The 12,562-nt window shown below is 70.8% G+C and overlaps 1 protein-coding gene across 1 annotated transcript; it reads right to left on the bottom strand.

Annotated features, from left to right (window-relative positions):
- Positions 1 to 397: 397 nt before the first annotated feature.
- On the bottom strand, positions 398 to 8,385 carry HOOK2 (hook microtubule tethering protein 2). The gene is made up of 22 exons (XM_074167616.1): positions 8,335 to 8,385; positions 7,824 to 7,909; positions 7,588 to 7,660; positions 7,087 to 7,137; positions 6,822 to 6,954; positions 6,649 to 6,716; positions 6,311 to 6,373; positions 5,980 to 6,060; positions 5,469 to 5,626; positions 4,647 to 4,787; positions 4,334 to 4,535; positions 3,343 to 3,453; positions 3,160 to 3,247; positions 2,777 to 2,846; positions 2,563 to 2,676; positions 2,412 to 2,466; positions 2,067 to 2,098; positions 1,908 to 1,960; positions 1,694 to 1,788; positions 1,171 to 1,278; positions 1,009 to 1,080; positions 398 to 541 (listed from the first exon to the last, which is right to left on the bottom strand). Exons 1-22 carry the CDS (start codon positions 8,383 to 8,385, stop codon positions 398 to 400), a joined length of 2,049 nt encoding a protein of 682 aa, XP_074023717.1.
- Between the last annotated feature and the right edge of the window lie 4,177 nt (positions 8,386 to 12,562).

The following is a 12,562-nucleotide window of genomic DNA, read 5'->3' as shown; positions in this document are numbered from 1 at the left end:
ATCACTGGCTCCTGCACCCCAGCGCCGATGACATGGTTTAAGTGGGGGGGGGGAACCCCAAAACATCCCCCCCCAACACAGCTCAGCCCCATACGAGCCCCCTGAGAATCCCTGCTGGGAATAAACCCCCAGTCCTGAGTCCTGAGGCTTTATTTAAAGGATTTGGGGGGGAAGGGGGGGGGCAAGGACCCCCCGCCCCACAGAAAAGGGATACAAAAATAGAAGTGCTAAAACACCCCCCCCAAAAGAGGGGTGCGGGGTCCGGCCCCCCTGAGAAGGTGGGGGGGGACCCCAAATCAGTAGTGTCTAAAATGGGACCAGCCCAGAGAAGGGAGGGCCCCCCAAGATCAGGTTTTTTTTTTTTTTGGGGGGGGGGGAGCCCCCCCCAGGCCCCCGGTCAGCGGTTGGGGGGGCGGCCGTGGGGGGGCCGTGCCCGGCGGGCGGCTGTGGCCAAGCGCTGCTGGGCCAGGAAGGACTGAGCCCCCCCGGGGGGGCCCCGCGGACCCCCCACCTCGCTCATCTGCTGCTGCAGTGCCAGGCCCTGGGGGGGTGGGGGGGCACAGGGTGACTGTGGGACCCCCCCCTAACCCACAGTGCCTGGGGGGGGGAGACACACACCATAGGGACCCCCAGCACCAGGCCCCCGACCCCCCCAATTGGATGCATTTGCCCCACAAATTCCGCATCCCCCCATTCACAGCCCCCCCCCCCCCCAAAATAGCTGCTTGCTCCAGGTGGGATCTATAACCCCCCCAGGGGTATCTGGCCCCCCAAGGCTGTCCATGACCCCCCCCCATAGGTGCCCATGCCCCCCCTTAAGAGTATCTGTGCGTGCCCCCCCGGGGGTATTTGCCCCCAGAAGAGGTGCCTGTGTCCCACCTTAGGGTATCTGTGCCCCCCCCCGGGGGGGTATCTACTGTGTCTGGGGGTACCTGTGCCCCCCCCCCCATGAAGCCTTTGTTGCCCCCCGGGGTACCCGTGCCCCCCTTGGACCCCCCCCCAGCTCACCATGTTGTACCAGGCAGTGACGAGCAGCCGCTCCTCCCGCTCCCGCTGCGCCCGGCTCCGCTCGTAGTCGCTCTGGGGGGGTCGGGGGGGAGGGTTTTGAGACAGAGTTGGGGACCCCCCCCAGGACCCCCCCTCCTTGTCCGTCGCCCCCCCCCACCTCACCTCCAGGTGCCGGATCAGGGCATCCTTCTCCTGCAGCTGGTTCCGAAGGGCTCGGAGGGCAGGGGCTGCGCCGGCCCCCGGGGGCTTCGGCTCCAGCGCCCCCAGCACCTGGGGGGGGGGGAAACAATGTGGGACCCCCCCCCAACACAGAGGAGCCCCCACAGGGTGTGTCCCCCCACCTCCAATGACCCTCTGCAAACAGCTCCCGGTGGGGCCCAGCATCCCCCCCACAGATGCCCCAAGACTCCCAGTACAGGTAGGAAATTCTGGGGGGGGCCCAGAACCCCCCAGTAGTGCCAGGACAGACCCGGGGGGGGCCCAGAGTTTCTCCCCCTCCACCCCCAAAAATGCCCTGGGGAGCGGGTCTCAAGCCCCCTTGCACACCCCAAAGAGCTTTAGTGGGGTCTTGGAGCCTCCCAAGCAGAGACAGGAAATTCTTGGGGGTCCCAGAACCCCCTAACCCCCCCGGGGGGATCCCCTCTCCCCCCTCCCGGTAGCCCCGGGGGGGTCCCCGTCCCCACACCATGCGAGCCCCCCCGGGATGCCGGCGGCAGCGCTGCTCCAGGACGCGCAGGGCCCCTTCCCGCCGGCGCTGCAGCTCCTCCGCCCGCTGTGGCCCTTGAGGGGGGCAAAGAGGGGATGGGGGGGGGACAAAAATTGAGGATTGGGGGGGCACAAAGGGGACGGCAAAACCGGGGCGGGGTCGGGGGGGCCAGACCCTCCCAGACCCCCCGTACCATTGTCATCTCCAGGTGGCTCCAGATCTGTCCCCACTTCAGGCAGCTCTTCCCTGGGGGGGGGACACAGGTTGGGGACGTGGGGACAGGCTGCCCCATGGCCCCCCCCCCAAGCTGGGGGGGCCCAGATCGGCCCCCGACCACCCCCCAAGCACTCACAGCTCCTGCAGGTTCTCCTCCAGCAGGAAAAACTATGGGGGGAACAAGAAGTAAGGGGGGGGGGGGGCAGGTCCCCCAAAGCGGGGGGCGGGGCCTAAGGACCCCCTAGCTCCCCCCCCCAAATCCTGATGCCCCCCCCAAATCCTGAAGGGACTCAGGCCCTAACCCCCCCCCCAACATCACCTGCCCCTAAATGTGGGAATCCCCCAAAAATACAGCCTTCCCCAGAACATCAGGACCCCCAACCCAGTGAAACGGGGACCCCCCCTAAACCAAGTAACAATATTTTCCGCCCCCCCCCCCAAGCTCCCCAACCCTTTGAGGCAGCCCCCCCCCCCCCCTCACCTCCTCACGGTGGTCCCCCTGATCCCCCAGCACCGTCGCCCCTGTGGCCTCCAGCCTGTGGGGGTGGGGAGCATTAAGTGACATTTTGGGGGGGGCTGGAGGGGCTTTAGGGACACTGTGCCCCCCCTCCCGCCCCCCCCCCGGCCCCCACCTCTGCTGCTCGGCGTCCCGCAGCTGCCGCTGGAGCTGATCCCGCTGCAGCCGCAGCGTCGCCTCCTGCGCCTGCAGCCGCCGGTTCTCCTGCCGCAGCCGCGCCACTGTCTCCCTGGGGGGGGGGGTGTGTGTCAGGAAGGGTTAAGGGGGAGAGAGGGGTGTGTGGGGGGGGCCTCCCAGGGTGGGGGACACCCCCCTCCTTCCGCACCCACCTCAGCTCCGCAGGGAGGATTTCAGCCGCCAGGTTCGCCGCCGGGGCCGTGCCTTCCTCCAGCACCGCATCTTGGGGGGGGGGTGTGGGGGTGTGTGTGTGAAAGATGGTAGGGGAGGGGGGTGGGCAGAAGGTGACACCCCCAAACTGTGCTGTGGGGACCCACCCCGCGCCCCCTGGGGACAGCCTGGTTCCTCCCAGCGTGACACCCCCCCAGCCCCAAGGGGGGATTCTCCAGTGTCTCGTACAAGGGTTGTGCTCAGGGGGGTCCCTCCCCCCCCCCCCCAGCGGGGTCTGTTACCTCCCGGGGGGGGGGGGGGAAAGGTCTGTCACCCCCCCCACCATTCCCCCCCCCTCGGTGTCCCCCCACCTCCACCCACCCACCTGCCTGGCGCAGGCAGCTCTGCTGCACCTGAGCGCAGCGCAGCTCCTCGTTGGCCTCGCGCAGGGCGTCCCGCTCCTCCAGCAGCCGCTGTGGGGATGGGGCGGGGGGAGAGATCAGCAAGTGGGGAGGGGGCCGGGGGGGGGGGGTGTCAGCGAGGGGGCGGGGGGCACACAGACACCCACCTCCTTCTCCTGGTTGAGGGCCTCGAACCTCTCCTGCAGGCTCCGGAGCTCCCCCCGCCATCGCTCCGCCTTCAGCGCCGCCTCCGCCTGCTGCCCGCTCAGCTCCTCCACCTGGGCGGGGCCACGGCTGACCACGCCCACCCCACCCCAATAGCCCCACCCACCCCCCTCATAGCCCCGCCCCACCGCACCTTCACACCTCTGCTGCAGCCCCACCGCTAAGTCCCCTTAGCCCCGCCCCTTCTCCTGGCTCCACCCACCAGAGACAACCCCACCCTGGCCACACCCACCACCCTGCAGGCCCCGCCCCTGCCACATGGCCCCACCCTCTGTCCCCACCCAGCTCCCCTATGGGGGATGAGCCAGGTGTGACCACACCCCTGCTGTTAAGCCACACCCCCTGCCCATAGCCCTGCCCTCTTGAGCCCCGCCTCTCTCCCCATAGCCCCGCCTCCCACCCTGCCCCATCCTGAGGCCCCGCCCCTGGTGCCCAGCCCTCCTGCCCCACACAGCCCATAGCCCCGCTCCCTGCCCATAGCCCCGCCCCATACTGAGGCCCCACCCACCTGCTCATAGCCCCACCCACCTGCCCATAGCCCTGCCCCCTGCCCCATCCTGAGGCCCCGCCCACCGACCCATATCCCCGCCCCGTGTCAATGCCCCACTCACCTGCCTATAGCCCCGCCCCCTCCCCAGGCCCCGCCCACCTGCCTTATAGCCTCCGCCCCCAGTGCCCAGCCCTCCTGCCCCATGCAGCCCACTGGCTCACATCCCCGCCCCCTCCCTGAGGCCCCACCCACTTGCCTATAGCCCCGCCTCCCTGCTTATAGCTCCGCCCCCTCCCCGAGGCCCCACCCCCTCACCTTACAGCCTCCGCCCTCTGTGCCAGCCCTGCTACCCCACATGGCCCAATGGCCCATAGCCCCGCCCACTGGCCCTTAGCCCCTCCCTCTCCCCATGGCCCCGCCCCCTGTCCCGAGGCCCCGCCCACCTGCCTGCGGGCTGCCTCCAGCTGTGCGCAGCCGGCCTGTGCCCGCCCCAGCTGTGTCTGCAGCTGCTGGGCCCGGCGCAGCTGCGCCGCGTGTCGCTCCTCCAGCGCCCGCACCCAGCGCCGCAGCTCCCCCGCCGCCGCCGCACGGCCCCGGTACGTCGCCACCGCTGCCTCCAGCCGCCCCGCCCGCGCCGACGACGCCCTGACGAGTTGGGGGGTACACGGCGCCGCTGAAGCCCCGCGGGATGGACACACACACACCCCCCTCACCCCCGCCACGGGGGGCACCCCGCAGGGCACCCCCCTGACCCACCTCAGCACATCCATCTCGTCACGCAGGGCTCGGGCCTCCCCGGCCAGGTCACTCAGCTCCTCTGCCCGCGCCTGCAGCCCCCGTGCCTCCTGCTCCAGCCGGCTGCAGCGCGCCCGCAGCTCCTCCTTCCCGCTCTCCAGCCTGCGGGGGGACCCCAGAGTCAGTCGGACCCCCCCAGGGTCAGTGGGACCCCCCCACTGTCAGTAGGACCTGCCCTAGAGTCAGTGGGACCCCCCTCCCAACCCCACAGCTCCTCCTTCCCGCTCTCCAGTTGGGGGGGGGGCGACCTCAGTGTCAGTGCGACCAGAGGGACCCCCATCCCTGACCCCACAGCTCCTCCTACCCACTCTCCAGCCTGTGGGGGGACACCTAAGAGTCAATGGGACCCCCCCAGGGTCAGTGGGACCCCCCTTCCAACCCCACAACTCCTCCTTCCCACTCTCCAGTCTCTGGGGGGTGACCTCAGAGTCAGTGGGACCCCCCCAGTGTCAGTGGAACCTGCCCCAGAGTCAGTGGAACCCCCCTCCCAAACCCGCAGCTCCTCCTTCCTGCTCTCCAGCCTGCAGGGAGGGACCCCAGAGTCAATGGGACCCCCCCAATGTCAGTGGGACCCCCCTCTTGACCCCACAGCTCCCCCTTCCCCTCTCCAGCCTGCATGGGGGGACTCCGGAGTCAGCGGGACGCACCCTGACCCCCGTTTTGTTCCTCCAGGACAAACCCAGACCTCAGGAACTGAACCCCCCCCAAAAGTGACCCAGGCATTGGGGCCAGCCCCCTCCCTCTACCAAGGAGACCCGGGGGACCCAGGCGTCGGGGTCCTACCGGTAATTCTCCTCCTGCAGTTGCTCCACCTGCGTCTGCAGCAGCAGCAGCTTCTTGGCTGCGGCGCCGGTGGCGTCGGCCTCCAGCTGCGCCTTCTCCTCCCGCAGCGCCCGGTTCTCCTCGGCCAGGCTGCCCTTCTCCTCCAGCAGCGCCGCCACCTGCCCCCCCGCCCCCACCACCAGAAGGACCCAGACGTCTGGGGGGGGGTCCAGGCGTCCGGGCTCCCCTCCCAGCGCGTCCCGGTGGGTGGGTGCACCCAACCCTCATATAAGACAGCAGAGAATCCCCTCCCACTCTAGAGTTACAGCCTTGGGAACTGTAACTCTGGGGGGGTTACCAGAGTTAACCCCTCACCCCAGCTCTGGGAACTGAGGGGGGGACAGGGCTGGGGGACCCAGGCGATCGGGGGACCCCCCACCCCCTCTTGGCAGACCCAGGTGATTGGGGGACCCCCTACCCTCCCTGGGGTGACCCAGGCGAACCAGGGACCCCCCACCCCCTCGGGCCCCACCTGCTGCTCCAGCTCGAGGCAGCGCCGCTGCGACCCCCCCACCTCCTCGGGCTCCTCGCTCAGGAAGTAATAGCGGCGTGACTGGGGGGGGGAGGGAGAGAAAAAGTGGAGTCAGTGCTGGGGGGGGGCACCCAGAAACCCCCCAACCTCCCCCAACCACCCTCCGTCCTGCCTTGACCCTCCCCAGCCTCGGGGCTCCCTGTATCCCCTCCCCTCAGCCCCCAAGTGGTCCCCCCCACGGTTGTCCCTGTGGGACCCCTGGCCTGGTCTTGCCCCCCCCCCCCCAAGTCTGACCCCCCCAGCCCCCCAATCTGCCCCCCCAGCCCCCCACCTGTGTGTCAAAGTTCCCATACGTCTCCACCGCCATCGTCTCTGAGGGTTCTTTATCCAAAAGCTACGGGAAATAAAAAATCATAAAGCAGAGTTCGGAGGGGGGGTGTGTCTTCAGACCCCCCCACAACCCCCAGGGCTCCCTCAAAATCCACCACGAACACCCACACCCCCCAAAACCTTCCCACAGACTCCTCTGGCCACCTTCACTTTCAGGGCCCAAAAATCCCCTGAGCAAAACCCCTGGAGACCTCCAACCCCGCACGTGTGTCGCCCCCCCCCCCCCCAACCCCCCCCAGGCTCCCCAACACCCCCCCGGGGACCCCAAAAAGCCCCCACCTCCTGAATAGCCGTCATCACCACGTGCTGCACCGACTCCTCCAGCGTCATGATGCGCTGAATGTGCTCTGCGAGAGGACGGAGGGCACATTTTGGTAGGGGAGGGGGTGTCAAGGGGGGGGGGGATTCCAGGTGGGACACACCCCCCACCCCGCCTCGAGCCCTGCACCCACCTTCCCTCCTCTCGCAGCTCACGGCGCACCCCAGCACCAGCCGCACCAGTTTGCCCAGTTGCTCGGGGTCGGCGCGCTGGGCCGCCAGCACCACGTCGGGCACGTGCCGCTCCGCCACCGCCTGGCCCAGCACCTGGGGAGGGGGGGGACGGGAACACGACACATGGGGGGGTGTCCAGGGGTCAGCCCCCCTCCCCCTTCCTCCCCCAACCTTGAAACAGGGGGGGCCCGGAGGCCTGGGACCCCCGCGTGCCCCGAGACTCACATCCTGCCAGTACTCCAGGACGCTCTGCAGCACCTTCCGCAGGTTGCTCACCTGGGGAGGGGGAAAAAGTGGGACCTCCACGGACCCCTAAAATACCCTCCGCCCCCCCCCCAGGCACCCCAAAGTCACCACACACACTGGGCACCCCCAAAATGCCACACCCCCATCACTGTGGCCCTGCCTCGGGTCCCCCAAAACAGCCCCCCTCCCCCCCAACCAACTCCCCCCCAAACCAGCTCTCCCAATAAGCCCCCCATTTTGCGACCCCCCCCCAAAACGGCCTCCTCAAACCAACAGCCCCCAGACAACAACCCCCCCCCAACTGACACCTCCAAACCCTCCCCTCCCCCTTCTCGCCCCCCCCCTCCCAGGGCAAAACTAAGGATGAAACTGCCCCCACCCCCCCCACCCCAAACCGGACAGGGGTGTGTGTCCCCCACCCCCCAACGTGCCCCCCACCCCAGGACATGTGTCGTGTCCCCATCCCGTCCCCCCCCCAACCTTCAGCCGCCAGTTTTCCTCCGCATCGTCCCGGATCCGGCCCAGCCACGTCTCGTTGAACCACGAGGCGTCGCTTTTTGGGGGGGGCAGAGAGGGGGTGTCCCCAAAATCAGCTCACAATGCCCCCGCCCCAAACCCAGGGGTGCCCTGGCCACCCCCCCAGGGGGGGTGTCCCCAAGGCAGGGGGGCAGGGGGGGGAGGGGGGCAGCGTGTTTGTGACCCCCCCCCCCACTCACATGCTGTGCAGGACGTGGGCAAGGGCCACCCCGCTGGCCAGGTCCTGGGGGGAGGCACAGGGCGAGGGGGGGCCAAAGGTCTGCAACTACGGGGGGGGACGGACACACACAAAGAGAAAGGGGGGGGTGTCAGGGCATGCCCCCCCCCCCCAAAACCGCCCCTCTCGGGGCTGAGAACGGACAATTCGTGTCCTGCCCCCCCCCCCTCAGCCAGGGGACCCCCCAAACCGGCACAAACTCCCCCAAAACACGGTGGGGGAGGGGGGCAAGAGCCTTCCCTTATACCCTCAATAGGGTCCCCCCATCACGGGGCGGCGATGACACCCCCCCTCGGTAACCCCCGCCACGTCAGCGGGGGGCAAAGGGCGCCGGGGGGGGGGGCAAATGGCCTGGGAAGGGGCGGAGGTCACAGGGCCACGGCGGGGGTTCGTCACACGGTCTGGAAAGGTCCTGTGGGGTCCGGGGGTCCGGAGGGGGAGAAAGGCGGGGGGGGGTCCCGGCCCCCCCTTACCCAGGTGAGCAGCGGCCCGCAGGAGTCCCGCCCCGCCGCCGCCGCCGCCATCGCGGGGCCGGTCCGCCGGGGGCAGCGAGATCCGCCCAGAGCGGCCGCACCTGCCGGCCACGCCTCTTCCGGCCACGCCCCCCCAAGGCCATATATGGTGAGCGTCCTCCCGGCCGGGCAACAGAGTCGGGGGCCAGAGCGGCCGCACCTGTTGGCCACGCCTCCCCCTTTCTGGCCACGCCCCCAGACGCCATTTTTGGTGTTGGTCCTCCCAGGCTACAGAGACGCGGCCAGAGCGGCCGGCCCCGCCCCTCCCGCCGCCGCCGCTGACTCAGCGCCGGGGGCGGCGGGCCCGCCCCGGTGACGTCAGCAACGAACTCGGCGACTCTGGTTGCGTCACCGGCGCGGGGGGGGGCGCGAGGGGGGAGGGGGGAAACCGGCCCTGGGGGATCCAAGCATCCGGGGTGGGGGCGGTGTCGCCATGGCAACGTCGCCCCCCGAGGTTTCTACCCCCGGCGGCACTTCCGGTTCCGGGGCGGGAGGAGTCGGGGGACACCCACCCACCCCCAGTGCGGCCTTGGGTACATCGCAGTCCTCCCAGTCTGGCCCCAAGACCCTCCCAGTGCTCCCAGTCCGGCCCCAAGGCCCTCCCGGTGCCCCCAGTACGGCCCTGAGGACCTCCCAGTGCTCCCAGGACAGCCCCAAGGCTCTCCCAGTGCTCCCAGTCTGGCCCCAAGACCCTCCCAGTGCTCCCAGTGCAGCCCCAAGGCCCTCCCAGTGCCCCCAGTCTGGCCCCAAGGTGCTCCCAGTGCTCCCAGCACGGCCCTGGAAACCCCCCAGTGCTCCCAGTACATCCTTGGGGAATCCCAGTTCTCCCCACAGAGCTCTGCCCCTCCCCGCTGTGTCCCAGTGCACCCCCCCCAGGTCCCTCCCAGTCTGGCCCCAAGGCCCTCCCGGTGCCCCCAGTGCAGCCCCAACACCCTCCCAGTGCTCCCAGTGCAGCCCCAAGGCCCTCCCGGTGCCCCCCGTACGGCCTTGAGGACCTCCCAGTGCCCCCAGTCTGGCCTCAACGCCCTCCCAGTGCCCCCAGTACAGCCCTGAGGACTTCCCAGTGCTCCCAGCATAGCCCTGGAAACCCCCCAGTGCTCCCAGCAGGGCCTCGGAAACCCCCCAGTGCTCCCAGTACATCCTTGGGGAATCCCAGTTCTCCCCACGGAGCTCTGCCCCTCCCCGCTGTGTCCCAGTGCATCCCCCCACCAGGTCCCTCCAGTGCTCCCAGTCTGGCCCAACGCCCTCCCAGTGCTCCCAGTCTGGCCCCAGTCCCTCCCAGTGCTCCCAGCCCCGGTGCCCCCTGCCCCAGAGCATGCTGGGAAACTCCCAACGGCTGCTGGACCCCTGCCCCCCCTCCCCCGCCCCCCCCGAACCACCCCCCCCCCGTGTCCCCCCAAACCCCCCCAGCCTTCCTCCACCCCCCCGCAGGTGCAGGTTCCCCCCTTCCCAGTTAATCCCAGTTCCCCCCCAGTCCCCCCCAACGCTCGTTAGCTGGGGGGGGGGGGTGTCCCCCCTGCCCCCGGGGTGTGTGTCCCCCCCCGAAAGCACCGAGCGGCTGCGGCCGTTGGGGCCCTCGTTTCACCTCCCCCCCCCCCCCCCCAATTTCCTGCCCCCCCCCGCTTCCTGGCAGGGGGAGGGCGCAGCCGGGGGGGGGGGGGGGGCCAGGCGTCTGGGTCTGACCTCCCCCCCCCCGCCCGCCTCAGTTTCCCCCATGGGGGGTGGGGTGGGGGGGCAGGACCCGGGTGGGGGGGGGGTGCGTGTGACTCAGGGGCTGCTCACGGGGAAGGAGAAGTCGGGAGGGAAAATCATCAGACAGGCCCAAAATCCCCCAAAATCCACGGGGGGAGGGGGGGGGGGGGCAGGGCCCAGGGTCCCTGGGGGGGGGGGTGTCTGTGTGTGTGTGTGCGTGTGTGTGTGTGTGTCCCACCAAGGAAAGGGGGGGCAATAGCACGGGGCCCAGACGGGGCGGGACACACACACACACACGTGTCATCACGCGTGGACACGCGTGTGCGTCCCTGCCCCACCCCGGCAGGCTGGGACACGCCGCTCGTTAACCCGCGTCCGCCCCCGCCCGGACGCTGGGGGGTGTCCCCGTCCCCCCCCCCCCAAACCCCCCTCCCGGTGGAATGGGGGGAGGGGGCGAGGAGGGGGGGAGGAAAGGGGGGTCCCAGGGTCCCCCGTGCTCGGCCCCGGGCGTGCGACATGGGGCACCACAGCGGGGGGGGGGGGGGGGCGGGGAGTGACTCACGGGGGCGACGGTGACTCAGGGACGGGCCCCGCAGCACGGTCACCGTGCCCCCCACCCCGTGCGTGTGCACGAGGGGACACACGCGTGTGCCCCGCGCCCCCCCCCCCCCCCCCACCTTGGGGCTGGGATCACACGCTTGTGCACCGGGGACGTGACCCGGGCCCATGCTCACACGCGTGTGCCCTCCCCCCAGGCCCCCACCCCACCCCTGTGTGCTCACACGCGTGTGTGTCCCCCCCCTTGCACACCCCCTGTCCCCCCACCTTGCACACGCATGTGTCCTCCCCCCCCGGCGGCCCCGCCCCTTCCCGCACGGGGGCGTGTCCCATCGTGGGGGGGGCGTGTCCCACACCGAGGGGGCGTGTCCCGGCGCAAAGGAGGCGTGTCCCTCGGGCGCCTCAGCCAATGGGGCCGCGCTTCCGCCGCGGGCGGGTATAAGGCGGGCGGGCCGTGCGGGGACGCGGGTTCGATCCCCGCCGTCGCCTTCCGTTCCCGGTTCTTGGTTCCCCCGGTGCGGCCGCATGTGTGCGCGGATGGAGCCGCCGTTCTACCGCCCCGCGTCCTTCTCGGGCGGCTTCTGCCGTCCCGACACCGACTACGGGGTGCTGCCGGGAGCGCTGGCCCCGGGCCCCCCCCCCGGAGCCCTATCGCGGACTTAAACCGGCGCCTTGCCCCGACGGCGGCTTCTTCGGCGGCAGCTCCGGTACCGGCAGCTTCTTCTAACCCCGGACCGGGGGACCGCGACGGTTATCCCGGTAGCTTCGCGCAGGCGCTGGACGAGCTGCACCAACCGGGACCTCCCAACGTGGCGCTACCGGAGCCGCCGGGACTGACGGCGGCGTCGGTGGCGGGAGGGGGCGGCCCCTTCCCGGGGGTCTCCGGAGCGGCCCCGGAGACGGAGGCGGCGGAGCCGGGTCCGGACTCCCCGGAGAGGCTTCAGGCGGAGCGGCGGCGGCTGCGGAACCGGTTGGCCGCCAGCCGGTGCCGACGGCGGAAGCTGGAGCGCATCGCCCGGTTGGAGCAGCGCGTCCGGGGGCTCCGGGCGCAGAACGCGGCGCTGGCGGCCACCGCGGCCGGGCTCCGCGCCCAGGTCCGCCGGCTCCGCGGCTCCGTCCGCGACCACGCCGGCTCCGGCTGCCCGCTGCCCCCCGGGGCCGCCCTCGGCTTCTAGAGACACCCCCCACACGCACACACACACCGGGCGGGGAACGGACCGAGCCCCGGCGGGGACCCCCGGGAAGACCCCGGTGGAAGGAGGCGGAGGAACCTCTGGGTGAGAAGTAACGGCTTCGGGGGACCCCTCCCCCCCCGGACACCCCCGCGGACCTGGGTGGACAGGGAGAGATGGGCTCCCCCGCCACGGACACGGGGGTGCGGGGTCCCCCCGGCGGGACGCTGCGTGGGACCGTGCGGGGATGAGGACTGTGGCTTTGGGGGGGGGGGGTGTCACGCTGGGGACCCCCCTGGACACCCCGATAAGGGACCCCACGGACCTGGATGGACCCAGAGGGACGGGGGGACCCCCCCCTACCCCCCCCCCTCCCCACCGGCACGGACACGGGGGGTGCGGGGACCCCCCCGACAGGACACTGCGTGGGACTCTGCTGGGATGAGGAGCTTTGGGGGGGGACCCCACGGACCTGGGAGAGACGGGGGACCCCCCCCCCCACGGGCACGGACACGGGGGTGCGGGACCCCCCCAGTGGGATGCTCTGTGGGACTCTGCCGGGATGAGGAGCTTTCGGGGGGGCTGCGGGGGCCCCCTCTGGACATGGATCCCCATCGGCTCGGCAAAGGCCAGTGCTTCTCGGGGGGGGGCACCCAGAGGGGACCCCCCCCGGACCTGGGGGGAACCCCGAAAGGACTCATGAGGATGGGGGAGCTGGGCCCCCCCAGAAAGGACCCGCAGGACCGGGACCCCCAGGGCCTGCGGGA

The sequence above is a fragment of the Numenius arquata genome, unplaced genomic scaffold (assembly GCF_964106895.1).
Source record: "Numenius arquata unplaced genomic scaffold, bNumArq3.hap1.1 HAP1_SCAFFOLD_1656, whole genome shotgun sequence".
Taxonomy (NCBI): domain Eukaryota; kingdom Metazoa; phylum Chordata; class Aves; order Charadriiformes; family Scolopacidae; genus Numenius; species Numenius arquata.
Note: the sequence above shows the minus strand (reverse complement) of the source record. Positions and strands in the feature narration are given on the sequence as shown.